This window comes from Salmo trutta, chromosome 37 (assembly GCF_901001165.1).
Source record: "Salmo trutta chromosome 37, fSalTru1.1, whole genome shotgun sequence".
Taxonomy (NCBI): Eukaryota; Metazoa; Chordata; class Actinopteri; order Salmoniformes; family Salmonidae; genus Salmo; species Salmo trutta.
Genome location: NC_042993.1, coordinates 6,001,019 through 6,027,009, shown reverse-complemented (window position 1 = coordinate 6,027,009; position 25,991 = coordinate 6,001,019). Strand labels below are relative to the sequence as shown.

Sequence of the window (25,991 nt, the reverse complement as noted above, 5' to 3'; positions counted from 1 at the left end):
GGAGCCATTTTCCAATACAAACCAGTAATGCCAAAATGTTAAGTCCTTTAAAATAAATCATTGCAGTGATACACTTTAGATAATATTTGGGCCAGTGGGTAACTGACTCACCCAAGCTTGAGAAAGCTTTTGATATCACTTCATAGATTTGCTTAAGGGTCATGCTTCAAGGTCATTCCAGACGTGTAGTGTAATGAACCATAGCTGAGACTCAGTGATCAATTATTATTCTATAAACCAGTATGAATATGCAGTATATTTATTCAATGTATTATTTAAAACCATTGATATCTTGCAAATGAACATATAGTCAATGTAGTGCAATGAGTCTTTAAATCAAATGAACTGTATAATAATTATGCAAACCATTATTAATGTAGCAGAATTGGTAGCCTGGTGGTTAGAGGTAGTTAGCCTAGTAGTTAAGAGCGTTGGGCCAGTAACTGAAAGGTTGCTGGTTTGAATACCTGCACCAACAAGGTGAAAAATCTGTTGATGTGCATTTGAGCAAGTCACTGAACCCTAAATTACTACAGGGGCACTGTACTACTATGGCTAACCCTGTAGAACAACATGTTTCACTACACCTATTTTACTATTACATTAAGAGTAATCAATAGTCCAGACATACAGATTCATTCAACCCTGCTGAACACATACACACTCGGGCCATTAAGGAATTATGAAAATTAGAACGTCTTCATATTCTTAAAACAGTAGGCTATACGTCGCCATCAGATGTTAGTCTATGAATTCCATATGTTCTAATTTTTTTAAACCTGAGTTTCACCACTGGCATTAGAAGTAACAAAGAACAGATAACATTTGGTCCATAGATGAGATAATGACTTAAGGCACAATTACGCATTTAAAGCAAAGCAGCATGCAATGATTAGGCAGCATTATTGGGCATGAGGCTCGAGAGTATGCCTCCTTCCCCACCCGTTCCCAACTAATATAAGTTACATGAAGTCTATGTAAAGTCTGGTGGGAATGAGAGGGGGAAAACTGGGGCCTCCTGCGTAACTTTACAGCCAGATGTCAGAGGTGCAGTCTCCCCCAGGGTATCGTAGCTCGTGGGCCAAGGCCGGGCCATTGGGCTCTTTCCCAAAGTCGACCAGGAAGTTCTCGTTCACCTTGAGGCCACCATTGGCTGTGTTCACGTCAATCTGCATCATAACAGAACCCTCCCTAGGGCAAAGAGAGAAACAGACAAGGGAAAATAAGAAATAGAGTCAAGTATTCCATTTGATAGTGTTTCTAACTATTGGTGTTCAAAAGATCTTATTGAAGCAGCCCATGATATTGAAAACACTTATAAGAGCAATAGTTTACAACTGAAACCTGTTACTGACATTTTGTGTGCATTGACCACAAGTAAAGTGGTGGGAAATTGTAATACTTGAGTAAAAGTAAAGATACCTTCATAGTAAAAGTCACCCAGAAAAATACTACTTAAGTCTAAAAGTATTTGGTTTTAAATATACTTAAGTAGTACTTTAAAGTATTTTTACTTAAGTACTTTACACCACTGAGTAATAGAAAAATCTAAGACAGATGAACAGGTCCTCACTTGATCATTTCCGGGTAGAACTGCTTGTCCCAGCCGCTGTAGAGAGAGGTGGTGACGTACAGTCTCTTCCCATCCAGACTGAGCTGCAACATCTGGGGGCTCCCTGGGATCCTCTTCCCCTGGTGTGGATCACATGTACACACAAGTCGTTGTCTGCACCTTACAAACGCAACCTAAACACCTACTTTTGACCTACTGCAAACATTCTGCCAGTGTATGTGAAGCGTGAGTTTGGGCATAGATTGTCATTCTTACACACCTTGATTGTGCGTGGGGGTGGTTGGCTCTGATTCTCTGGGTCCTCCAGTACTTTGACAGGGCCATCATTTAGGATGCTCCCTCCCAAGAAGAGCTGAATACACAGGGAGACGTGAACACAGTCAGTGGACAACTTTAACCATTTCAGGAGACTGTCCTAACTAGCTACCTTAAGTTGAATGAACTGACTGTAAGTCGCTCTGGATAAGAGCGTCTGCTAGATGACCAACATGTAAATGTAGGAGGCCACTTGCTTGACCCAAACACATCACATAGGCAGACTGATGAAGATGATTCATTTAAGTATCCACATGTTTAATACCTCTGTCCAAGACCGTTGCCTGTAAGATGAAACATTTTTGGTGGGTGTAAAATAATAAAAATCTGCCATTTTGTAAACTTGTGATCTCACCTGGCCAGCCAGACGTGGGTTCCTCCTGTTTGTGATGTCATACTGTCGTATGTCTCCGTGCAGCCAGTTACTGAAGTATAGGAAGCGGTCGTCCAGGGAGATCAGAATATCTGTGATCAGACCTGAGATGAACAGATCACACAGCATCCATCAAATTCAGGAAAACCCATTTAATTTGGCATTTCCATTTGATTATGGAACAGGTAGCTACACCCAATTCCAAATGTTCAATATGTACTGGAAGTGTTAAATGTATCCCTAATCTGCAGTACTTTCCCCATCAACATTTTCCCCCACACACACACTCACTTGGCATCACTGGCAAAGCCCATCCCTCCACTTTCTTACTGGGGACGTGGATAACCTTCTCAGCAGCCCAGTCTCCTTTCTGTTGAGACAGTACCATTTTAGAAGACACTCAGCCAAAAACAAAAGCAAGAGAGATCATACATGTTTTTCTACTTTTTCCTATGTATGAATGTGTTGCTCACTGGGGTCCTGTAGAAACGAAAGACGGTTCCCTGGAGTGCACAACCGACGTAGCCCTCCGTGGCGGCGGGATCATGGAGGAAGCGGATCTCCAGAGGAATGGCGCCCTCCTCCCCCAGGTCCAGGGACTGTAGCCGCTTGTGAGTGGTCCAGTCCCACACGTGGATCTTCGATCCATAGAGACCTGCAGACAGAACAGCAGCATTGAAACATTGTTCTCAACAAGTGTAATACAAACACACGCATCACCTCTATTTACACACCTTCTTTGACATGTTCCAGGTTGAAACCGTAGGCGAGGGCTTTGGGCGCTCCCCATTCGGTGCTCATCATGACGTTGTGTCGGGGCTGGTACCAGAAGTCATAACCAAAAGGTGCCGCCTCACCAGGCAGCTCCCAGTTACCAACCACCTCAAACGTTTTACCATCCAGCAAGATAAAGCCACCTGAGAGAAACACATCCTGCATCAGTCATCTAATCCAAATGAATATTAACTTGTCTAAATGACACTCCCTTGCCCCACCCAGTATTCTTTATCATTGTGGATTATAGAGCCTTCTTAGTCCCTTATTATAAACTGGGTGGTTCCATCCCTAAATGTTGACTGGCTGAAAGCTGTGGTATCAGACCATATACCACAGGTATGACAAAACATTTATTTGTATTGTTCTAATTATGCATGTAACCTGTTTATAACAGCAATTTGGCACCTCAGGTGTTTTTGGTATATGGCCAATATACCACGGCTAAGGGCTGTATCCAGGCACTCTGCGTTGCGTCATGACTACGAATAGCCCTTAGCCGTGTTATATTGGCCATATACCACACCCCCCCGGGCCTTATTGCTTAAATATAGGCGTGTTTTATGAATCCCTATTCTTATCTGTATGATACAAAGTAAAGTGTTTCTAGGTCGCATACATTGTATGAGGCTGAGGACAAGGAGAGAAGCATCAGGTGTTGTCTCCTCCTACCTTTCCCCAGAACACACTGTCTGTCCCCCTACTGCAGCGTGTTGTCTCCTCCTACCTTTCCCCAGAACACACCGTCTGTCCCCCTACTGCAGCGTGTTGTCTCCTCCTACCTTTCCCCAGAACACACCGTCTGTCCCCCTACTGCAGCGTGTCGTCTCCTACCTTTCCCCAGAACACACCGTCTGTCCCCCTACTGCAGCGTGTCGTCTCCTACCTTTCCCCAGAACACACCGTCTGTCCCCCTACTGCAGCGTGTCGTCTCCTACCTTTCCCCAGAACACACCGCCTGTCCCCCTACTGCAGCGTGTTGTCTCCTCCTACCTTTCCCCAGAACACACCGTCTGTCCCCCTACTGCAGCGTGTCTCCTCCTACCTTTCCCCAGAACACACCGTCTGTCCCCCTACTGCAGCGTGTTGTCTCCTCCTACCTTTCCCCAGAACACACCGTCTGTCCCCCTACTGCAGCGTGTTGTCTCCTCCTACCTTTCCCCAGAACACACCGTCTGTCCCCCTACTGCAGCGTGTTGTCTCCTCCTACCTTTCCCCAGAACACACCGTCTGTCCCCCTACTGCAGCGTGTTGTCTCCTCCTACCTTTCCCCAGAACACACCGTCTGTCCCCCTACTGCAGCGTGTCTCCTCCTACCTTTCCCCAGAACACACCGTCTGTCCCCCTACTGCAGCGTGTTGTCTCCTCCTACCTTTCCCCAGAACACACCGTCTGTCCCCCTACTGCAGCGTGTTGTCTCCTCCTACCTTTCCCCAGAACACACCGTCTGTCCCCCTACTGCAGCGTGTTGTCTCCTCCTACCTTTCCCCAGAACACACCGTCTGTCCCCCTACTGCAGCGTGTTGTCTCCTCCTACCTTTCCCCAGAACACACCGTCTGTCCCCCTACTGCAGCGTGTTGTCTCCTCCTACCTTTCCCCAGAACACACCGTCTGTCCCCCTACTGCAGCGTGTTGTCTCCTCCTACCTTTCCCCAGAACACACCGTCTGTCCCCCTACTGCAGCGTGTTGTCTCCTCCTACCTTTCCCCAGAACACACCGTCTGTCCCCCTACTGCAGCGTGTTGTCTCCTCCTACCTTTCCCCAGAACACACCGTCTGTCCCCCTACTGCAGCGTGTTGTCTCCTCCTACCTTTCCCCAGAACACACCGTCTGTCCCCCTACTGCAGCGTGTTGTCTCCTCCTACCTTTCCCCAGAACACACCGTCTGTCCCCCTACTGCAGCGTGTTGTCTCCTCCTACCTTTCCCCAGAACACACCGTCTGTCCCCCTACTGCAGCGTGTTGTCTCCTCCTACCTTTCCCCAGAACACACCGTCTGTCCCCCTACTGCAGCGTGTTGTCTCCTCCTACCTTTCCCCAGAACACACCGTCTGTCCCCCTACTGCAGCGTGTTGTCTCCTCCTACCTTTCCCCAGAACACACCGTCTGTCCCCCTACTGCAGCGTGTTGTCTCCTCCTACCTTTCCCCAGAACACACCGTCTGTCCCCCTACTGCAGCGTGTTGTCTCCTCCTACCTTTCCCCAGAACACACCGTCTGTCCCCCTACTGCAGCGTGTTGTCTCCTCCTACCTTTCCCCAGAACACACCGTCTGTCCCCCTACTGCAGCGTGTTGTCTCCTCCTACCTTTCCCCAGAACACACCGTCTGTCCCCCTACTGCAGCGTGTCTCCTCCTACCTTTCCCCAGAACACACCGTCTGTCCCCCTACTGCAGCGTGTTGTCTCCTCCTACCTTTGCCATTGCCAGATGGATCTCCCAAGCTGCTGATCATAATCTGGCCACTGCCCAGGCAGTGTGTGGTGTGGGGGTTGGCCAGGCCCGTCTTCCAGAAGATATCTGTGGGCTCCACAATCTGTGAGGAAGCAATCCTTTGGTTTAGATCAGATTACGACCTGCATGGGTTTGGACACTTTCCTTTAAAAAACTAATTATGCATATTTGAGAAGATGGCTACAGGCTGTTGGTGAGAGGTGGGTACGAGGCTTGACCAAATCTGTACATTCAATTGTCTGTTTTTGATTCGTCGTGTGCTGGAGCTCCTTGTATGACATTGTGTGGCGTTGACTGGGTTTGATGCGTCTGTATGACATTGTGTGGCGTTGACTGGGTTTGTTGTGTCTGTATGACATTGTGTGGCGTTGACTGGGTTTGATGCGTCTGTATGACATTGTGTGGCGTTGACTGGGTTTGATGCGTCTGTATGACATTGTGTGGCGTTGACTGGGTTTGATGCGTCTGTATGACATTGTGTGGCGTTGACTGGGTTTGTTGTGTCTGTATGACATTGTGTGGCGTTGACTGGGTTTGTTGTGTCTGTATGACATTGTGTGGCGTTGACTGGGTTTGTTGTGTCTGTATGACATTGTGTGGCGTTGACTGGGTTTGTTGTGTCTGTATGACATTGTGTGGCGTTGACTGGGTTTGATGTGTCTGTATGACATTGTGTGGCGTTGACTGGGTTTGATGTGTCTGTATGACATTGTGTGGCGTTGACTGGGTTTGTTGTGTCTGTATGACATTGTGTGGCGTTGACTGGGTTTGTTGTGTCTGTATGACATTGTGTGGCGTTGACTGGGTTTGTTGTGTCTGTATGACATTGTGTGGCATTGACTGGGTTTGATGTGTCTGTCATTTGTTGATGTTCTGAAGAAAAAAAAAAAAAACCTTAGCTGTGCAACATGGTCACCGAGTTCTGTAGTATCACTATAACCAATCACCTGCTGTAGAAGGGTGACCCTTTACCTTGTGCATCTGTGGAGCGCGGGGGTCTGTCCCAGTGTCCACTATGTAGACCCGGGAGGAGATGAGCGAGGGCAGGATAAGTCGGTTGCGCTTCTTGGATGAGTCGCCAAAACAGCTGCTGCAGGCGTTCCAACCAGAGTGGTGTAGCTCGTCATTCAGGTTGGGCATGGGCAGTCTGTGGATGATCTGTACGCGCAGACATTACCAGGTCACTCTTTAATCCACAAGGTCAAAGGTCATGTATAATACTGTCATCTCTTCAGTATTTAAACTACCGACCACTGTGACTAATGACGACAGGTGTGAAAATCAAAAGCAAGGCAGTGGTTGTTTGATATAGATCAGCAGTACCTGACAATAAGTAGGAGACTTGGGGTCCACGTCGACAGTGGCAAGGTAGTCTGGTTTCTGGATGCCAGTGTTGCGATAAATGCAGGGCAGGTACACAATCTCCTCACGTGGACCTTCAAAAACAAGATCCCCGTTTCAGGAGGCACTACCGTCATTCACTCCTCCTTGACCACAAGAACAAGGACCATGACAACCGCAAATCCCGAAGAGGGATTGATATTAAAGGTTGCACCATTTCCTAGTAGACTGACCAGTCGGGTAAGTTGAGCCTGCTGTGGTTTTCCCATCGGGGGAGGGGTTTACTGAATATAACCAATCAAACCGCAAAGAATTCCAGTAGCCTAAAACTGATGTCTGGTTCCTCCCAAAGTTTCAGTAAAATACAGACAATTTATGGCATTTGTGTGTGTAAACAACATTTTCATGCAACTGACAAACTCAGGCAACCAACAAAAATGTATAAATAGTCCCGACTTGTCCGATGGGCAAGTGCCCTAATGTCAATCCCTCCTAAAACACATGGGGTGAGCTAAGCTTGTGTTTCCCAGAAGACGACACTCACCCTTCATGGCATCCAGTGGGCTTTTGTAGCCAGGTCCACAGCCTGTGCATTTAGTTGCTGGAAAAACACAAGCAAACAGCAAGTGTCCTTTTCATAGAGTGCTCAAAATAACTTTACTGCCACACACAGCAATCTCTGTGTTTACTATTACTGCTGGACATCTATGGCAGGTAACAACCACAGAAACTGTCACACCTACAAGTCATATATGCATTCGTCATACAGTTGTTAGGCATATGTTTAAAATGACCTAGTAGTTTCATCACAGGTAAGTTGTGTAGAGAGACATTTTTGTTGTAAAACTGTTGCAGAATGAGTGTGTGAAAGGAGACATTCACTTTGTCTTCCTTTCCCAAGGTTGCTGTTACTGGCAGCCATCAGAATAGTAGGTAAATGCACTTTTACTGTACAAATCTGTAATGCAATGTTATATCTGTAATGTTATGATTGTGAATGTTAGAGAACAAATCAAATCTGCACAACATGGTCCCAAAAATGCACCGATTATTTACCCAGCCAATGTTTGCTCTAGGGTCCAAATAAATAAACGGAGCACTGTTGAGAGTATACCAGTGTGCAGATTCTGTTCATTAATACATCAGAACTTTCTATATCAAGGTCATACAGATTAACTATTTTTAGGCCAATTATGTGTGTAAGATTTGACAAAAAAAAAGAAAAGACAAATTGACATTCCCCACTATGGTGCCAACTAGAGGTCGACCGATTATGATTTTTCAACGCCGATACCGATTATTGGAGGACCAAAAAAGCCGATACTGATTAATCGGCAGATTATTATTATTATGATTTTTTTTAAATATTGTAATGACCCGGCTGGGTCATAAAAGGAAAAGAGACGGACTCCAGGTGTGCAGGTCAGAACACAGGTTTATTCCTAAACTGGGCTATTGTTCTGGCCACAGCCCACGCCGCTAAATACCGAACGTACACAATTATACCATGTCGAGTTCAGGGTCACCCCCATAAGAACAGATCAAGGCCCGAACAGAAAAGAGAGAGAGAGATGAGACAGCAATCCCTATTTATGCATTTCCAAATCCCGCGGGATTACCCATCATACCCCCCACCCTTTCCCTCTGTCCTGACACATTCAACCCCTGCTAGTAGCCATGAGAACCATAACACACCCACGAACACAGAACACAATACCGGGTCGTTACATAGCCCCCCCCTTTCTAAACCCTAGCCCCTAGGGTTACACAACAAAATCCTTAAAACGACCCGGAGGTCGCATCAGTCTCTTGGGCCTCCCCGTGGCTCTCCCCGGTGAACCCCCAGAACACTCATCTGCCCCAATGTCATTTCCAGCGCCCTCTGAAGAAGCAGCCCCCATCCCAGGCTCAGGTTGCGCTAGAGTCTCCTCATTAGACTGTTCCCGTGGGCTCACATCAGAGACCTCACTCCCATTTCCTACCGTTTTCCTCCCTCTGTAGGGTGCCAATCGGTCCCGGTGGACCACCACCTTCCTGCTCCGTGGGGGGACCTCCACCCGGTACGTCACCTCCCCCACTCTCTCTATCACCAGACACGGCCCCACCCATGCACTGTCCAGCTTTGGGCACCGCCCCTTCTTGCGCGTGGGGTTGTGAAGCCACACACATTCTCCCGCTCCAAAGTGCCTCCCCCTAGCGCGCGAGTCGTAGTGGCGCTTTTGGCGGACCCCTGCGTTCTCGAGTTGCTCTCTTGCGAAGGTGTGAGCCGCTTCTAACCGGTTCTGCAGACGACACACATAGTTCGGGCCAGGCAAAACCCCATCGTCATTATCAGGAGGGTGACCAAACGTCAGTTCGGCTGGGGTGCGCAACTCACGACCTAACATTAGTAGCGCTGGGGAGCACGCAGTCGATTCTTGAACAGCCGACCTACATGCCATAAGAATAAACGGTAAGTGGGTGTCCCAATCTCTCTGGTGTTTTGAGGTAACGATGGCCAGCTGCTGTGCTAACGTTCTGTTAAATCTTTCCACCAGCCCATCACTCTGGGGGTGAAGTGGCGTAGTGCGCGTCTTCTCCGCGCCTAACCGTCTACACAACTCTGAGAACACCCGTGACTCGAAGTTTCTCCCCTGGTCGCTGTGAATAGACTGTGGCACCCCAAACCGACTGATTATTCCCCCCACCAACGCATCAGCTACTGTCGCTGCCTCCTGGTCTGGGAGAGCGTAAGCCTCCGGCCACTTGGTGAAGTAGTCCATAGCGGTTAGAATCCACCTGTTACCGCTGTCTGTGGTTGGAAACGGCCCCACTATGTCTACCCCCAGTCTCTCCATGGGCTCCCCTACTGGGAATTGTTGTAGGAGGGCGTGTGACTGACCTGGAGGTCCTTTTTTAGCAGCACACTCGTCGCACTGCCTACAAAAGTCCTCAACATCCCTCCTGTGCCTGGCCCAATAGAAGCCTTTACGCACGCGCTTTAACGTTTTGGAGACCCCAAAATGCCCTGCGCCAACTCCCCCGTGAAGCTGCTGTAACACGCTCCCCTGCAGCCTTTTGGGCACCACTACCTGCCACGTAATTTCTCCAGTCGCTGGCTTTTTCCACCCCCTCTGGAGCACTCCCTCAGCCACTCTAAGGACTGTGAATTTAGCCCACAGCCCCTTGGTGACTGGTGATAGAGGGGCTACTTCCCCCCACGGCGGTCGTCTTCGCTCTTCCACCCACCGCAGCACAGGACGCAGCTCTGCGTCCTCCTCCTGGTGACGCCTCCACTCCCCAACGTCCACAGCCTCAAGCTCCCGGCACTCTGTCACCCTCAGCTGACTCACCGTGGCGGTGACTCCCTCCTCCCTGCACAGTTCTCTCTCTCGCTCCACCCGTTTGGCGCAGTACCCACAGCCATGCTCAGCACACGGGCGGCGGGACAAGGCGTCTGCATTGCTGTGGCGAAGGCCGGCTCTGTGCTCCACCTGGAAGTCGTAGGGTTGCAGCTCCTCCAGCCAGCGGGCAATCTGACCCTCTGGCTCCTTGAAGGAGAGAAGCCACTGCAGGGCGGAGTGATCCGTCCGGACCACAAACGGCAGGCCCCCCAGGTAGTACTTGAAATGGCGTACTGCTGCCACGACAGCCAAAAGCTCTCTCCTTGTCACGCAGTAGCGTTTCTCTGCCTTATCAAAAGTTCTGCTGTAATAAGCTACTACGTGTTCCCCATCAGGACCAAGCTGAGCCAGTACAGCCCCCAAACCCTCATTGCTTGCGTCGGTGTCCAGGATGAACGGACGGTTCGGGTCTGGTGAGGCCAGGACAGGAGCCTCCATCAGGGCACGTTTGAGGGCCTCAAACGCCCGCTGGTGCTCTTCGGTCCACTGAAAAACAGTGTCCTCCTTGAGAAGGTGGTTCAAAGGAGCCGCTACCCCCGCAAACCCCTTCACAAACCTACGATAGTAGGATGCCAGCCCCAGGAAGCTCTTAACCTCTTTTTTTCCCCCTGGAACTGGCCACCCCCTCACAGCCTCTACTTTGTCTGGCATCGTGCTGATGCCCTCACCACCCAGCTGATGCCCCAGGAACGCCACCTCCCTTTGCATGAAATGGCACTTTCCCGGATGTAATTTTAGCCCTGCCCCCGAGATCCTCTCCAACACTCGCCTAATTGCCCCCAGTGCCCCCTCAAACGATGTGCCGTGCACCAATATGTCGTCTAGGTACACAACACACTCGTCTCTCGGAACCCCCGCCAGCACTCTGTCCATGAGCCTCTCAAAGGTGGCAGGAGCATTACAGAGCCCGAAGCACAGCACCTTGAACTGCCAATGGCCCCTATCTGTGGAGAAGGCCGTTTTTTCACGTGCCCCTGGCGAGAGGGGCACCTGCCAGTAGCCACTGCGCAGATCAAGGGAGGAGAACCACGAGGACCCTCTCACGTGGTCTAGCGACTCATCAATCCTCGGTAGGGGATAAGAGTCTTTAGTGGTGATAGAATTTAGGCCCCTGTAGTCAACACAAAACCTAAGTTTACCCCCTTTCTTGGGCACCATGACGACCGGCGCGGACCATGGGCTATCTGATGGCTCAATGAAATCAGCCCGCAACATGTCAACAATAGCTGTGTCTGCTGCTTCCCTCCTGGCAAGGGGAATACGACGGGGCCGAATTTTAATGGGTCGGGCATCCCCAGTGTCTATTTCGTGCTGAACTAGGTGCGTTTGTCCTACCTCATCTTCCCCCCAAGCGAAGCTATCTTTAAAGTCCAACAGCAGCTGCTTTAACTGTCTCTGTTGTCCCTCATCCAGACCCTGACAGTTCTTCAGCCACACAGCCTCAACGGCGTCTATAGCTTCCTCCTTCCCCCCATCGGGCTGATGGGGTGAAGGAGCCAGTGTGTTTTGGGCTACTGAGCTGCCTGTGCTTGCACCATGATGGGGAGTGAAGGCCGTCGCCGCCGGAGACAGCTGCTGGAATGGCACAACGACCAAGGGAGCAGCCGGGATGACCGGTGGAGTTTCTGCAAGCTTGGAGGAAGACGGAGGGACAGCCCTGCCCCCTGCTGGCCCTCCCGAAGTCGACATTCCCACTGTGGGCCCCCCCGACAGCCTCAAAGTGCCCGACGCTAAGTCCAACTGAGCCCCACAGTTTTTCAAAAAGTCCATTCCCAGTATACAGGGGTCCTGCACCGCTGCTACCCATGCCGGACACCCCACAGTTCTCCCCCCACAGTCACAGATAGCTGACACTTCCCTAACATGGGGGCTAGCTCCCCCGTGACAGTCCGTAGCTGGACAAGGGTCGGCTCCACCCGCACCCCAACAGGTAGTATGTCCGGTCTCACCAGGGTTACTGTAGAGCCCGTGTCGACCAGGGCCAAACATTCCACCCCCTCCACCTTGACGATGACATTACAGAAGTCCCCAACGGTGGTACGTCCCACCACAACTACCGGACTAGGAAACACGGCGGCAGCTACACCCTGGGGGAGCAGGTCCCCACCCTCTTGTCTGCGCTGCTGGGTACCTCTTTTGCTTACAGTGGGTTTGGGGGCGGGGGGGTGGGTCCGCGCTGCCCCCTGCGCGAGAACCCGCCGTCGTTTCCCTGGTGACGGGGTAATCTGCCACACTCCCGCTGAATGTGGCCAGGCTGGCCACAACCCCAGCATACAATAGGAGTTGAGCTGACACTGCGACGCTGCCTGGAGCCCCTCTCCATGACAAGCGAAGCAGTCTTGACTAGCCCGCACAACTCGTCGGCCCACTCTGGTTTCATGACCCCTGGCACCCCAGCCACCGCTGCTCTCACCTCTGGTTGACTGGCGACTTCCACTCTCACTCCCTCACCCCAGATCAGCTCCCTCTTCCTGGCTATCTCCACTGCAGCCCGCAGAGATGGTGGGTCCGCCATCTGAACATGCTTACCCAGTTCGGTGGAAGAGAGCGCTCTAATAAAACTGTCCCGTGCCAGCTCGTCTTGCACCCCAATCGGCATAGTTGCATAAGCCCGCCTGGTCAGGCTCAGAATACCACTTGCCAACGCCTTTAATGATTCCCCCTGAAGTCTCTTTTTGTTACTCAGTTCAATCCGCAGCATGTTGGGCTGCGCGTCGCTGCCGAAACGGCCCCCCAATGCCTCCACTAGCGCACCGTAGTCGCCCCTCTCGTCCGGGGCTAGCGTTAACAGGCATTCCGACGCCTCCTCTGCCAGGCTCAGGGCAAGCTGTAACGCTTTCGTCTCGTCAGACCACCTCCCGGCTGCAGCCAACAACTCGAATTGAGTGAAAAAAACTTCCCATTTACCTTGTCCATTGAACTTTGGTAGTTTAGCCGCTACCGTGGCTAATGGCAATAGGCCGCCGCCATCTCTGTTTACATACGCAGGCCCCGCCATTTCCGCACCCGGTGACGTCGATATCCCCGTCGCCGTGACGTCTGCTCTCGAGCGGAGTGAAGGAAAACCCGCCAGTTCTTCCATCTTGCTGACTGACAATTTAACTCCCGCCATGTGGCTCTCCAGCTCATCTACCGCTGTCGCCGCCCGACCCTCCCGACCGGGTACCCCCGAGCCCACAACGGACACTTTGTCCGACTCTTCCTTAATTTTCTGCCTCGCCCCAAGCATCATGACCGTAGATGCGAGTTACGCTAAAGCCAACCCGGCCTATACTGAACAGCTAACTCGCCTAGTCTCGATCCCGTAGTTCGAAAGCACTTCTGACACCAATGTAATGACCCGGCTGGGTCATAAAAGGAAAAGAGACGGACTCCAGGTGTGCAGGTCAGAACACAGGTTTATTCCTAAACTGGGCTATTGTTCTGGCCACAGCCCACGGCGCTAAATACCGAACGTACACAATTACACCATGTCGGGTTAAGGGTCACCCCCATAAGAACAGATCAAGGCCCGAACAGAAAAGAGAGAGAGAGATGAGACAGCAATCCCTATTTATGCATTTCCAAATCCCGCGGGATTACCCATCATACCCCCCACCCTTTCCCTCTGTCCTGACACATTCAACCCCTGCTAGTAGCCATGAGAACCATAACACACCCACGAACACAGAACACAATACCGGGTCGTTACAATATGTACACACACACACACACACACACACCTCTGAAGTGACAACGATACTGAAGAGTTTGCTTAGGAGACAAATACTCTCAACTGTTTGAATAATAAAAATAGAGTTTAAGTTACCTGTGATGAATGCTGAAAACAAAAACTGTAATTTCTATATGCAGGAAATCCTATTTTAATAATGGGCATGGTAAGAATTGACTACCAAAGTGCGAGTCATAATTCCCATGACACCTTCTAGCAGAACCTGAAAAGCGGTTCCTTCATTTATTCCATAGGATATTTTTAGATTAACTTAAAGGTCTGTGTTTGGTTTAGGGTTACACCACCTTGCCAATGTTATAACTGTGTAGATATCCATAGGATATAACTCTGATCAATATAAGCGAAGATAAATTTTTTTGTAGAGTGGATTTATGAAAATATGTTGACAAACGTTACCGTGAGATTTACACGGGTATCAAAACGCCGAGGCGGTTTAAGCACAAAACACAGACCTTATTTGAAGTAGATCAAGACATTCTCTATGGAAGACATGAACGGTAAAATAACGAAGGAACCCCTTTCAAGATCAGCCGCAAGTTATTACAGGAATTATGACGCGTCGACTATTTCTCTCTAAACCATATACCTTTGACTATTACGAGCCTGCTGCTGCCTACCACCGCTCAGTCAGACTGCTCTATCAAATATCAAATCATAGACTTAACTATAATATAATAAACCTTAGGTCATTAATATGGTAAAATCCGGAAACTATCATCTCGAAAACATTATTCTTTCAGTGACATACGGAACCGTTCCGTATTTTATCTAACGGGTGGCATCCATAAGTCTAAATATTCCTGTTACATCGCACAACCTACAATGTTATTTCATAGTTCCGTAAAATTCTGGCAAATTAGTTCGCAACGAGACAGATTCTGTATACCCTGATTCTGCGTGCAACGAACGCAAGAGAACTGACACAATTTCACCTGGTTAATATTGCCTGCTAACCTGTATTTCTTTTAGCTAAATATGCAGGTTTAAAAATATATACTTCTGTGTATTGATTTTAAGAAAGGCATTGATGTTTATGGTTAGGTACAGTCGTGCAACGATTGTGCTTTTTTTTCGCAAATGCGCTTTTGTTAAATCATCCCAGTTTGGCGAAGTAGGCTGTCTTTGTTAGGAAGAAATAGTCTTCACAGTTCGCAACGAGCCAGGCGGCCCAAACTGCTGCATACACCCTGACTCTGTTTGCAAGAGAAGTGACACATTTTCCATAGTTAAAATAAATTAATGTTAGCAGGCAATATTAACTAAATATGCAGGTTTAAAAATATATACTTGTGTATTGATTTTAAGAAAGACATTGATGTTTATGGTTAGGTACACGTTGGAGCAATGTCAGTCCTTTTTCGCGAATGCGCACCGCATCGATTATATGCAACGCAGGACAGGCTAGATAAACTAGTAATATCATCAACCATGTGTAGTTAACTAGTGTTTATGATTGATTGTTTTTTTTATAAGATAAGTTGCTAGCTAGCATTAAACTTACCTTGGCAACGTAAAGCAGGTGGTTAGAGCGTTGGGCTAGTTAACGTAAGGTTGAGTCCCCGAGCTGACAAGGTAAAAATCTGTTGTTCTGCCCCTGAACAAGGCAGTTAACCCACCGTTCCTAGGCGTCATTGAAAATAAGAATGTGTTCTTAACTGACTTGCCTAGTTAAATAAAGGTTTAAAAAAATAATTCTGCAAATCGGTGGCCAAAAATACCAATTGTTATGAAAACTTGAAATCGGCCCTAATTAATCGGCCATTCCGATTAATCGGTCAACCTCTAGTGCCAACACCCCACTGAGAGTTCCTGCTCCCTAATCACAGCCACTACATTAATGGTAATCAAAAGTGGTTTAGGCTATGCCAACTTGGACGCATGTCTTGATTTACAGAATAATAGCAATTCAACAGTGCAGACATCGATTCACAAGAGACTGACAGGGTTGGGTCAGTAACCTTGCTTTACAGAACAACAATGGTTAAAGCCCATCTCAGGGTCGTAAACTCCTATGGTGACTGGGTCTAGACAACAATGGTTCAGAGACTGTATAGATTTCAGATAAGCTTCATTAGCATGAATGGTAAGGCTACTGTTGCTAAAGCAGAACTTAGAAGGACTCTGCTGATCCAGAGTGCTGGTTGTCTTTGGCATTGTACCAAATCCTATAAACTATCAAAATAAAGATGAGGAAGGCACAGTGATGCCGAAACTTTGGTAAATAACCATTAAATTGCTGGGAGATTATACATGGAGTGTGCGACTTTATTTTGATAGTTTATTCGCGTTAGTCAGCACCTCCACACTAACTATTTTCTGGGTGTGCGCCAGCTCATGTTTTTATTTTTTATTATTGTACCAAATCCTGCCATAATTTAGTGCTGCCTTTACTTGGAATAAACGATTGCTTTAGTCAGGATCGAAGCTGTGCCATTTTCCTTACACATGGCAAACAATGGTTTCAGCCTAAACCATTGTTGCAGCTAAGAAACAATAGTGAGAAAAAAATATGTGGAAACAACAGATGTCAGATATCAAGCAATCTTCCAGGAAACTAGTCTCCAGTCCAACATTTCACCACACATTTCCTTCTAAGATATACAAGCCCACAAGTTCAGCTTGCGTTCATTTAATGGGTTTGACTGTTGCAGGTCCAAAGAAATGTGGATGAGTATCTTGCATCATTGTTGGATCTACCAACAATGATGCAAGATACTCATCTCTGTTATGAAAATAGGCTACAGTCTAACTGTCAAAAGGACATTTTCATTTAATTGTCGAACTTAAAACCATTTCATCCAGTCCTTTTGCATTTGTAAGGCAATGCACGAGTGCATATATATATATATATATATATATATATATATATATATATATATATATATATATATATATATATATATATATATATATACATACATACATACATACATATATATATATATATATATATATACACATACATACATACATACATACATACATACATACACACACACACATGTATACGTAATTGTCGGTTAAACTAACTGACTATTCAGCAATGGTATTTGGATTAACATATTTTCAACAAGAACTGCCGCACGTACGTGCGCAATTACTCACACTTATTTTCGTTTTGGACATATTTCATTGGTTGTCTTACTCAAATATATATAAATAATGCAATACATTCAGCTCTAGGTTAAATTACGTTAATGAAAAGTTGACGCTATGGGAGTAGTTAGCATTATGTTCTAGTAGATTGCTATTCAATCATTAACTCTGTCATTCCCCATTTCAACGTTCTTTGACAGATTTCCTAAAAGTTACGAAAATGAGTGAAAAAGCAAGAAGATTAGACAAACCCATCTTGCAGACTTTCTTCGTCCGAGGTATCCACAGTGATCCGGACTTTCTATGGGTTCTTTCAGCTGGTATGAGACTGGAGCAATGCTTGGTGCAGGTTTTATAGGGTAAATGGCACGAGGGAGGAGGGAGGAAAAATAAGTATTGAGTGCATTTCGTTTTGCATGGCCCGGTGGTGGTTATTTCGTTTTGTGACCAATAGACAATGGATTGATCAGAATGACATAAACCCAGCCCAACCGGGGCACAGGGCGATGCCAAACGAACAACCATTAATATTTGAACGAGATACCCCAGCGCGATGGTCCTGCCCTCTGTTCTAGTTTGATATAACTTCCTACAACCGGTTTCGTCAAGTGCTTTGATGGCAACATAACATTTATCTGACACGTTACTGGCGCAAAGCAAGGTAACATGTTCTGCATTCAGTGCACTATAAAATACATATGCAGTTTAAAGTGTTGTTTTACAGTTTATTTCCTATGATCCATACTGATTAGATATACGGTCTATTAAACTCGTGCTACCTTCCTACTTACACTGTGTCAAGGTGTCATCTCTTGCGTGACTCGATATGGGGGAATGTGAGGTTAAAGCCACAATCTGGAGGTTTAACAATGTTGTGTTTCAGTCCGTAGTCAAAAACAACCTATTTCAAATGAGACGCAGCTATGAATGTAAGGACTTAATCCATAAGATTGACAGTAGAGTATTACAAACGTATATTTTGAATTAGGCCGTATGATATGATAGTAGATCATTCTACAAACCCAAAAAACATTTAAGTATTATTTTATCAAGAATTGTAAGCCTAGGCTATGTCATTAATGAAAATGACCATTGAGCTGCAGGAAGTATCCCAGATTGTGCCTCACGCCTGCATTCGATTAGGAAATGTTTTTCTTACAAGAGATTCAGAATCTTCAGGACTGACGTTGTCACGATTTCAATATCCCCCATGTCTCTTTGGAAGTGTTGAGCAGACCAAAGACAAATCAGAAAAGAAAGGATGAATTTCATTTAATCTCGGTGTCCATGACTGTGACAAATGAGGTACAGTTCAGATAATTGTTAAAGAACATATTGGACATCTGCAAAATGCATTAGATATTATGTAACTCCATAAGGAATTCAACATTCCCACCATTTCTCAAGCTTGTCAAGCCTTCCTCAGTACTACAATTTATTGACAGACACAGGCAAGAGAACATGGTAATTCACCCAAATCACATTTGTTTATAAGTCCTTAAGATAAATAGAATACTCTATATAGCTGTAGGCCTAGTCATCACTAGCCTTCTAGCAATATGGATGAGTCTCTATAGCCCATAGATTAGGCTACTTTCAAGGTAAGGAAAGAATGTATGTAAAGTCATTTGAGTGCAATAAGGGACAAGGAAGCAAAAGTTGGTGGCAAATTTGTAAACCAACATCAATCTGTCAAAAAGGCATTGAACTTTTAGAAAATACTAAACATGGCATAGTAAATATTCTCAAACTGAATAAAAAATGCATTAATGTACAGTATAGCACCTTAAAATGTTTTGTGTTCAGTTGATGATCTGTTTAGAATTGATTTCTACCACTAAAACAACTTCCACCACAAGAACATGCCTTACAGTTGACGGAGTTTGGATCCAGTCTGTTGTGCGTCAGTGTTCATTAAAGCAAAACATAGAACCAGTCAAGTCCAACAAGGGATCCCCACTCAGTTTCCCCACACTGATGACATAAAAATAAAATAAAAGGTTGACCAATTGTACTTTAACAGTATGCACTGTAATCTCTGTGGCCATTTGCAGGGAAGACCCACAGGCTGTGTGGCCTAAGGCAACATGGCAGATGTTCTTGAGTAGGACCGAAGAGCCGTATTCAACTCAGTTTGTGAAAAGGAAGGACTAAGATGGGGAGACCTCCTCATGGGACCCTCCAGTCTCCTGGCTCTCTGGCAGCGGCTCCATCTCTTCTTCTCCCTTTTCCAAAATGTTATCCTTTGTTGTGTCCATTTCTATAGCTGCCTTGTAATTCTCATCTAACGTTCCTTCTCCACTTTCCTGCTCTTCATCTACCTTCCCTTCCTTAACCTCTTGCTCCTCATCTACCCTCTCTTCTCCAGCCACCTGCTCCTCATCTACCCTCACTTCTCCAGCCACCTGCTCCTCATCTACCCTCACTTCTCCAGCCTCTTGCTCCTCATCTACCCTCTCTTCTCCAGCCTCCTGCTCCTCATCTACCCTCACTTCTCCAGCCTCTTGCTCCTCATCTACCCTCTCTTCTCCAGCCTCCTGCTCCTCATCTACCCTCACTTCTCCAGCCTCTTGCTCCTCATCTACCCTCTCTTCTCCAGCCTCCTGCTCCTCATCTACCCTCTCTTCTCCAGCCTCTTGCTCCTCATCTACCCTCTCTTCTCCAGCCTCCTGCTCCTCATCTACCCTCTCTTCTCCAGCCTCCTGCTCCTCATCTACCCTCTCTTCTCCAGCCTCCATGTCCTCTTTACCCCTGCTGTCTTCCTGCTCAAGCTCTGCTGGTGACTCTGGCTCCAGAACCTCAGGACCTAGCAGGGCCTCTCTGAGAGTACTCATCAGCTCTGACTGGGTCTCTGCCAGAGTCTTGGTCATTTCCTGGTCCCGCTGCCCAGGGACCAAGTCAGTAAGGTGGAAGGACTGTCGCAGCAGATCAGGCTGTTCCTCTAGGTAGGACAAGGCCTCCACTAGCCAGGCCACTAGCAGCTGCACTAGGTCTTTGTGTGTGGCCCCTGCTGCCCCACCCTCGGCAGCCAGCCGGGCCCAGCGGGCCAGCAAGAAACTCTGCAGCACGGGCCTCAGGCACATCTCCAGGGGCTGGAGGCGGCAGGTGCAGCCAGCGGGGACCACGGCCGGCAGGGTGCCAGTGGCACCAAGGGTGGTCAGGAAGTCCTTAGACACGTGTCCACGGTGGCCGTCCAGGATCAGCATACCTTTGGTACTCCTGTTCTGGTCCAGCATGTGTTGGCGCCACACCAGAGACTCCCACAGTGCCAACTCCTCGTCCCTGGTGAATCCCTCCACCTTGGCCTCCAGCAGGACAGAGTTGGGGAGGCCTGTGCCCTGCATCTTGGGGAGCTGCCCCTTGATTAGGACCAGGGTGCGTAGCATGGTGCCATCGGCCAGCGCTGACAGATAGATGGTGACCAGAGGTTCCCTGGTTCCCACCAGCTGGAGAGCCTCTTCTTTGTCCACTTTGGCTGGATCTGCAAGCACCTCAATGTCTACAAAGACAGACAGCTCGTCCATGGCAGCTATGCCTGTGTGGGGCAGATTGTGGGCCTGGATGTGCTTGCGGGTGAACTTGGTGAAGGAGTTAGCGTTGTCCTCCATGGAGCGTGGCAAGCGGCAGCTGACCGTGGCGGTCCGCCCAACAGCCTGCCAGCCAAGGCTATGCTGCAGCATGAAGCTCACAGCCCAGTCGTAAGAGATACGGAAGGCGCTGCTGTGACCGTCCTGGCTATGGATCTCAGAAGCCCTCTGAAAAAGGTTCTTCTCGTTGAGCGGCAGCTGCTGCTCTCGCTGGGCCATGACCCACTCCACCATGCGCTCCACCGCCTCTCCCTTGCCGGGTCCCCGGCCATCACGCTCCAGCTGCTTCTCCTTATCCTTCAGCCAGGCCCGGATGAGATTGGACTGGGTGGATAGCTGCTTGGCGGCTTGACGTTCCCCGCAGCACAGAGCGAACAGCACTATCCTCAGCAGACGCACAGAGAGGGTGTCCTCTCGTTCTTTTACCACCGGGCGTGCTGTCGGAGGGGTGACGGGAGGATCAGATGCGGCAGGCTGCTGTTTAGACTCCCCCTCATGAACAATTTCATCAACGTCCTTGCCAAGACCTTCAACCTCCATTTCTTCATTGTCTGTGTCTGAGCCCATGTCCTCCACTGGGGCCATTGCCTCGTCCAGGTCACTCTCTGGCCCTAAGGGACCCCACTCACTGCTGTCGTCAAAGTGATCTGCTCCCGTGGTGTTTCTGCAGAAAGACAAAGCAGGAAAGAAAGATGAGTGGTATTTGAGGCATGACCGATAAAACATCTCAATTAATCACAATATTTTGGGGGGAGTAAATCGTGTGAAACCAGTGTGAAACGGCTGGAGTGTGTCTCGTAAAGTACCTCATGTCCTCCATGATGAATCCAACATTAGGGGAGCCTGTACAACAACAAAAAGAGAGGATAAGAGATTTAGATTTGAAGAGAAAGAGCATGCAGCTAAATGTAAGTGTTACAACAAACATTTCTGTTTCAGGTTGAACTATGTAGACTTTGTTTTCCCTATCATAATGTATTATTAATATCATCCTTCACCTTCACAGTTCCCCTGTCAAGCAGTCACAGACTATGTTTAGACGCTTGTATACTCATGGAGATGAAGCTAGTCTTGGGATTGATTATATACTGTATGTGTTTTGGTATCACGAGATGATATTATTGTGTGTGCATCTACAAAGCATCAAATAAATGATTGACCTGAGTGGTGGGGTGGGAAGCCATGATACTCCCAGAAGCAGCTGGGCTGCTTGCACAGGTTGGCTTTGCAAACGATGCATCCAAACACGCTCTCATGGCGCAGGTTCTTCAGATTGCAGTTCTTGCATCTCTTGGTCTTGGCGGTGAGTTTAACCAATCTGTGCCTTAGTTTATTTGGATTGCCTTGCAGGGCAACCTCTCGCACACTCGCTAGTCCCTCCTTATTCTCCGAGTGGATGCGTGCTTGTCTCTCTGCACACTTGGCTAGCTGATGCCCTAAGCGCTTGCGAAAGTTTGCCTGGGTAAAGAGTCCGCCCTGCACCCATGACGGTGGGTTATCTTTGCGGCTCTCCCGCAGCACTATGAAGGCATTGACTATGCTCAGGTTGACCAGGAACCAGAAGAGACTGCGCCAGTGCTTGTCTAGTGGCAGCCCTCCTAGAGGGTTGCAGGCAAGCAGCTGTTTGCAGATGTCCACTCCTCGCATATTCTCCTGCAGAAGTCGGAAGGCTAAGGGCCGCTCGATGGGGCTGAGTTCGCCCACTTTGGTTTGAGACTTCCTCCACACTGTGTCTGGCTGCCCTGGCCCGGCATTGGTGGACAGGCAGCCCATCTCCTTGGTGTCTTTCCAGCGGGTGGCCAGCAGGGGACCCAACTGCCTCTGCAGGAAGTCCCCAGGCTTCTCCAGCTGACCCTGCTCCCACAGCTCCCTGGGGAGGATGGGGCTTGGTGGAGGAAAGGAGCTGGAGGCGTAAATGCCCTTGTCCAAGAGCATCTGCATGAGAGGGGCAGAGGCCAGTGAGCTACCCAGGAAGAGCTGGTGGTGTTTCTGCTGGAGTCCCTCCACTAAGAGGGGAACTACACTGAACCCTAGCTCATTCTCCTTCTCCCTCCCCATGTGGATGAGCAGTCGGTGGCAGTAGCCCGACTTGGAGTCACACAGCAGCCAAACCCCTGGTTGGGCCTTAGGGTTCCCTTTGGCTTGGCCGGCCTCCGTCTCCAGGCTGGGCAGCAGGGCCCGGTCGATGGCCAGGCACCGGTTGGGTTGGTAGGCTTCCCACATGGAGTCGCCAAGGATGCTCAGCATAGGTCTGAAGAGACGCAGCCTGTCACTGCCACTGCCCTCCCCCTCCTCCTCCTCCATGGAGGTGAGCAGACTACCCATCCAGATGTTGTTGGAGATCTGCTGGAAGCGCTTGATGGACATGGCCCTGAAGAAGGTGTGGCAGTTGTCGTAGTGCTGCCAGGACCAGTAGTTGGCAGGCTCTGGGAGGCTCTGAAGGCCCATGAGGATACTGAGACCTATGAAGCCCTTGATCTCATGAGCGGCGACAGGGACCCAGTCCAGGTCACGCTGCCCAAGAAACTGGCAGGTCTTGGCCTTGGCGTTGGTCTCGTTGGCGATGAGCTCCATGAGCGAGTACGGAAAGAGCAGGTTGAAGTAGTCGACAGCGTCACTGTTTTTGTTTAAGAACTGGCGAGGACCGCAGCTCTCTGTGAAGTCGAGGATGGTTATGGAGTCGGTGCCTCTCAGCAGAGGTTCTCTCCAGTTCTCCATTAACGCCCATTCAGACCTCCCCACTTCCACATCCCCCCCGGATTTGTCCTCCTCCTCCTCTTGGCAGAACTCAATGTCAGACTCCAGAGACTCTGTGGGGGAGGGGATCACAGGAACAACAGTTAGTCTTCTGCTCCACAGAGCCAAGTTGACAACTTTTCTTTTATAAACACCCTGGGCCATTTCTTATGTCAGCGCAAGTCCACTTTTACAACACCATGTGGATAGAAAGAGAACAGGGAAAAATATAACACCTTATAACACCTTCTCAACAGTAGTCTGAAGACAACATAAACGGCAGAGGAAAACAGATCGGTATGCAGACTGTCTCCTTGGTAAGACATTCCTTCTCTGCACTTGGGTCATTTTTAGACTCCACACATTTTCCTATTCACTTTGGCACAAAACATGCTTTGGAGTGTGTCTTGACGTACAACATCTGTCAGTTCCTGTAATGCAGGGTTCCATAAGTGGCAGCCCACAGGCCTCTTTGTTGGACATGAGACTGTAAACACACCAGCAAATCAGCGCCAAGTGATTTACATTTTCTGTTCCAATGTATTCCCACGCATAATAGAGAGATATGTGATCATATACAAATGTAAGCAAGGTTTGAAATGATGTTTTAGTCAAATATTATATCCGTTTGGGCTTTGAGGTCAATTTGCAGTCTACAAATTATTTGTAATTATGTTTTGGCCCCATGACCATCCCCTCAAGAAAAAATCAAATCGTCACGTGGCTGAATGTAGTTGATGATCTAGCAACATGGGATGCAGCTATGTAGAGTTATTTTACCTCCTTAATGAAGAGAAGGGGTATGTGTGGTAACAAACACCTGTTGTGTGTGGTTGTGAATAATAGTGTGTGGTTCATCTTTTGCCACATTACTTCCTGTAGACACACACACACACACACACACGGCCTATACTCGCTCACCATTAAAAAAAAATGTGTGTTTACATTTACAAATAGTTTTACATTAGGTAGGGCCAATAGCTTTAGTGCAACCGCATGACCAGAACATCAGGCCTTGTTCTAACCAATATAGAGTACAAATATTTATGATTGAAGACCCCCTCTGGTGTCCTATATGAGGGGATTTTACAGGCACTGTACAATATCTGGTGTGAACCATGTCTCTCACTGTACAATATCTGGTGTGAACCATGTCTCTCACTGTACAATATCTGGTGTGTACCATGTCTCTCACTGTACAATATCTGGTGTGAACCATGTCTCTCACTGTACAATATCTGGTGTGGTGTGTACCATGTCTCTCACTGTACAATATCTGGTGTGGTGTGTACCATGTCTCTCACTGTACAATATCTGGTGTGAACCATGTCTCTCACTGTACAATATCTGGTGTGAACCATGTCTCCTATTGTACAATATCTGGTGTGAACCATGTCTCTCACTGTACAATATCTGGTGTGAACCATGTCTCTCACTGTACAATATCTGGTGTGAACCATGTCTCTCACTGTACAATATCTGGTGTGAACCATGTCTCTCACTGTACAATATCTGGTGTGAACCATGTCTCTCACTGTACAATATCTGGTGTGAACCATGTCTCTCACTGTACAATATCTGGTGTGAACCATGTCTCTCACTGTACAATATCTGGTGTGAACCATGTCTCTCACTGTACAATATCTGGTGTGAACCATGTCTCTCACTGTACAATATCTGGTGTGAACCATGTCTCTCAATGTACAATATCTGGTGTGTACCATGTCTCTCACTGTACAATATCTGGTGTGAACCATGTCTCCTACTGTACAATATCTGGTGTGAACCATGTCTCCTACTGTACAATATCTGGTGTGAACCATGTCTCCTACTGTACAATATCTGGTGTGAACCATGTCTCTCACTGTACAATATCTGGTGTGAACCATGTCTCTCACTGTACAATATCTGGTGTGAACCATGTCTCTCACTGTACAATATCTGGTGTGAACCATGTCTCTCACTGTACAATATCTGGTGTGAATCCTACCATGTCTCCTACTGTACAATAACTGGTGTGAATCCTACCATGTCTCCTACTGTACAATAACTGGTGTGAATCCTACCATGTCTCCTACTGTACAATATCTGGTGTGAATCCTACCATGTCTCCTACTGTACAATATCTGGTGTGAATCCTACCATGTCTCCTACTGTACAATATCTGGTGTGAATCCTACCATGTCTCCTACTGTACAATATCTGGTGTGAATCCTACCATGTCTCCTACTGTACAATATCTGGTGTGAATCCTACCATGTCTCCTACTGTACAATATCTGGTGTGAATCCTACCATGTCTCCTACTGTACAATATCTGGTGTGAATCCTACCATGTCTCCTACTGTACAATATCTGGTGTGAATCCTACCATGTCTCCTACTGTACAATATCTGGTGTGAATCCTACCATGTCTCCTACTGTACAATATCTGGTGTGAATCCTACCATGTCTCCTACTGTACAATATCTGGTGTGAATCCTACCATGTCTCCTACTGTACAATATCTGGTGTGAATCCTACCATGTCTCCTACTGTACAATATCTGGTGTGAATCCTACCATGTCTCCTACTGTACAATATCTGGTGTGAATCCTACCATGTCTCCTACTGTACAATATCTGGTGT

The 25,991-nt window shown here is 47.9% G+C and overlaps 1 protein-coding gene across 1 annotated transcript; it reads right to left on the bottom strand.

Annotated features, from left to right (window-relative positions):
• Nucleotides 1-243: 243 nt before the first annotated feature.
• LOC115177249 (methanethiol oxidase) lies at nucleotides 244-17,415 on the bottom strand. The gene is made up of 12 exons (XM_029737856.1): nucleotides 17,293-17,415; nucleotides 7,374-7,430; nucleotides 6,812-6,924; nucleotides 6,461-6,646; nucleotides 5,450-5,570; nucleotides 2,996-3,178; nucleotides 2,735-2,916; nucleotides 2,553-2,631; nucleotides 2,244-2,365; nucleotides 1,833-1,925; nucleotides 1,574-1,692; nucleotides 244-1,191 (listed from the first exon to the last, which is right to left on the bottom strand). The coding sequence occupies exons 1-12, from the start codon at nucleotides 17,294-17,296 to the stop codon at nucleotides 1,029-1,031; spliced, it is 1,422 nt and encodes a 473-aa protein (XP_029593716.1). The 5' UTR covers nucleotides 17,297-17,415; the 3' UTR covers nucleotides 244-1,028.
• Nucleotides 17,416-25,991: the final 8,576 nt, after the last annotated feature.

Bases quoted from the DNA above. Each gene is read 5' to 3' on its own strand.
- LOC115177249 (XM_029737856.1), bottom strand. The intron at 2,917-2,995 runs GTGTGTAAATAG...TTCTGTCTGCAG, and splicing joins CCTGGAACATGTCAAAGAAG to GTCTCTATGGATCGAAGATC. The intron at 2,366-2,552 runs GTGAGTGTGTGT...TGTTCATCTCAG, and splicing joins GGCTTTGCCAGTGATGCCAA to GTCTGATCACAGATATTCTG.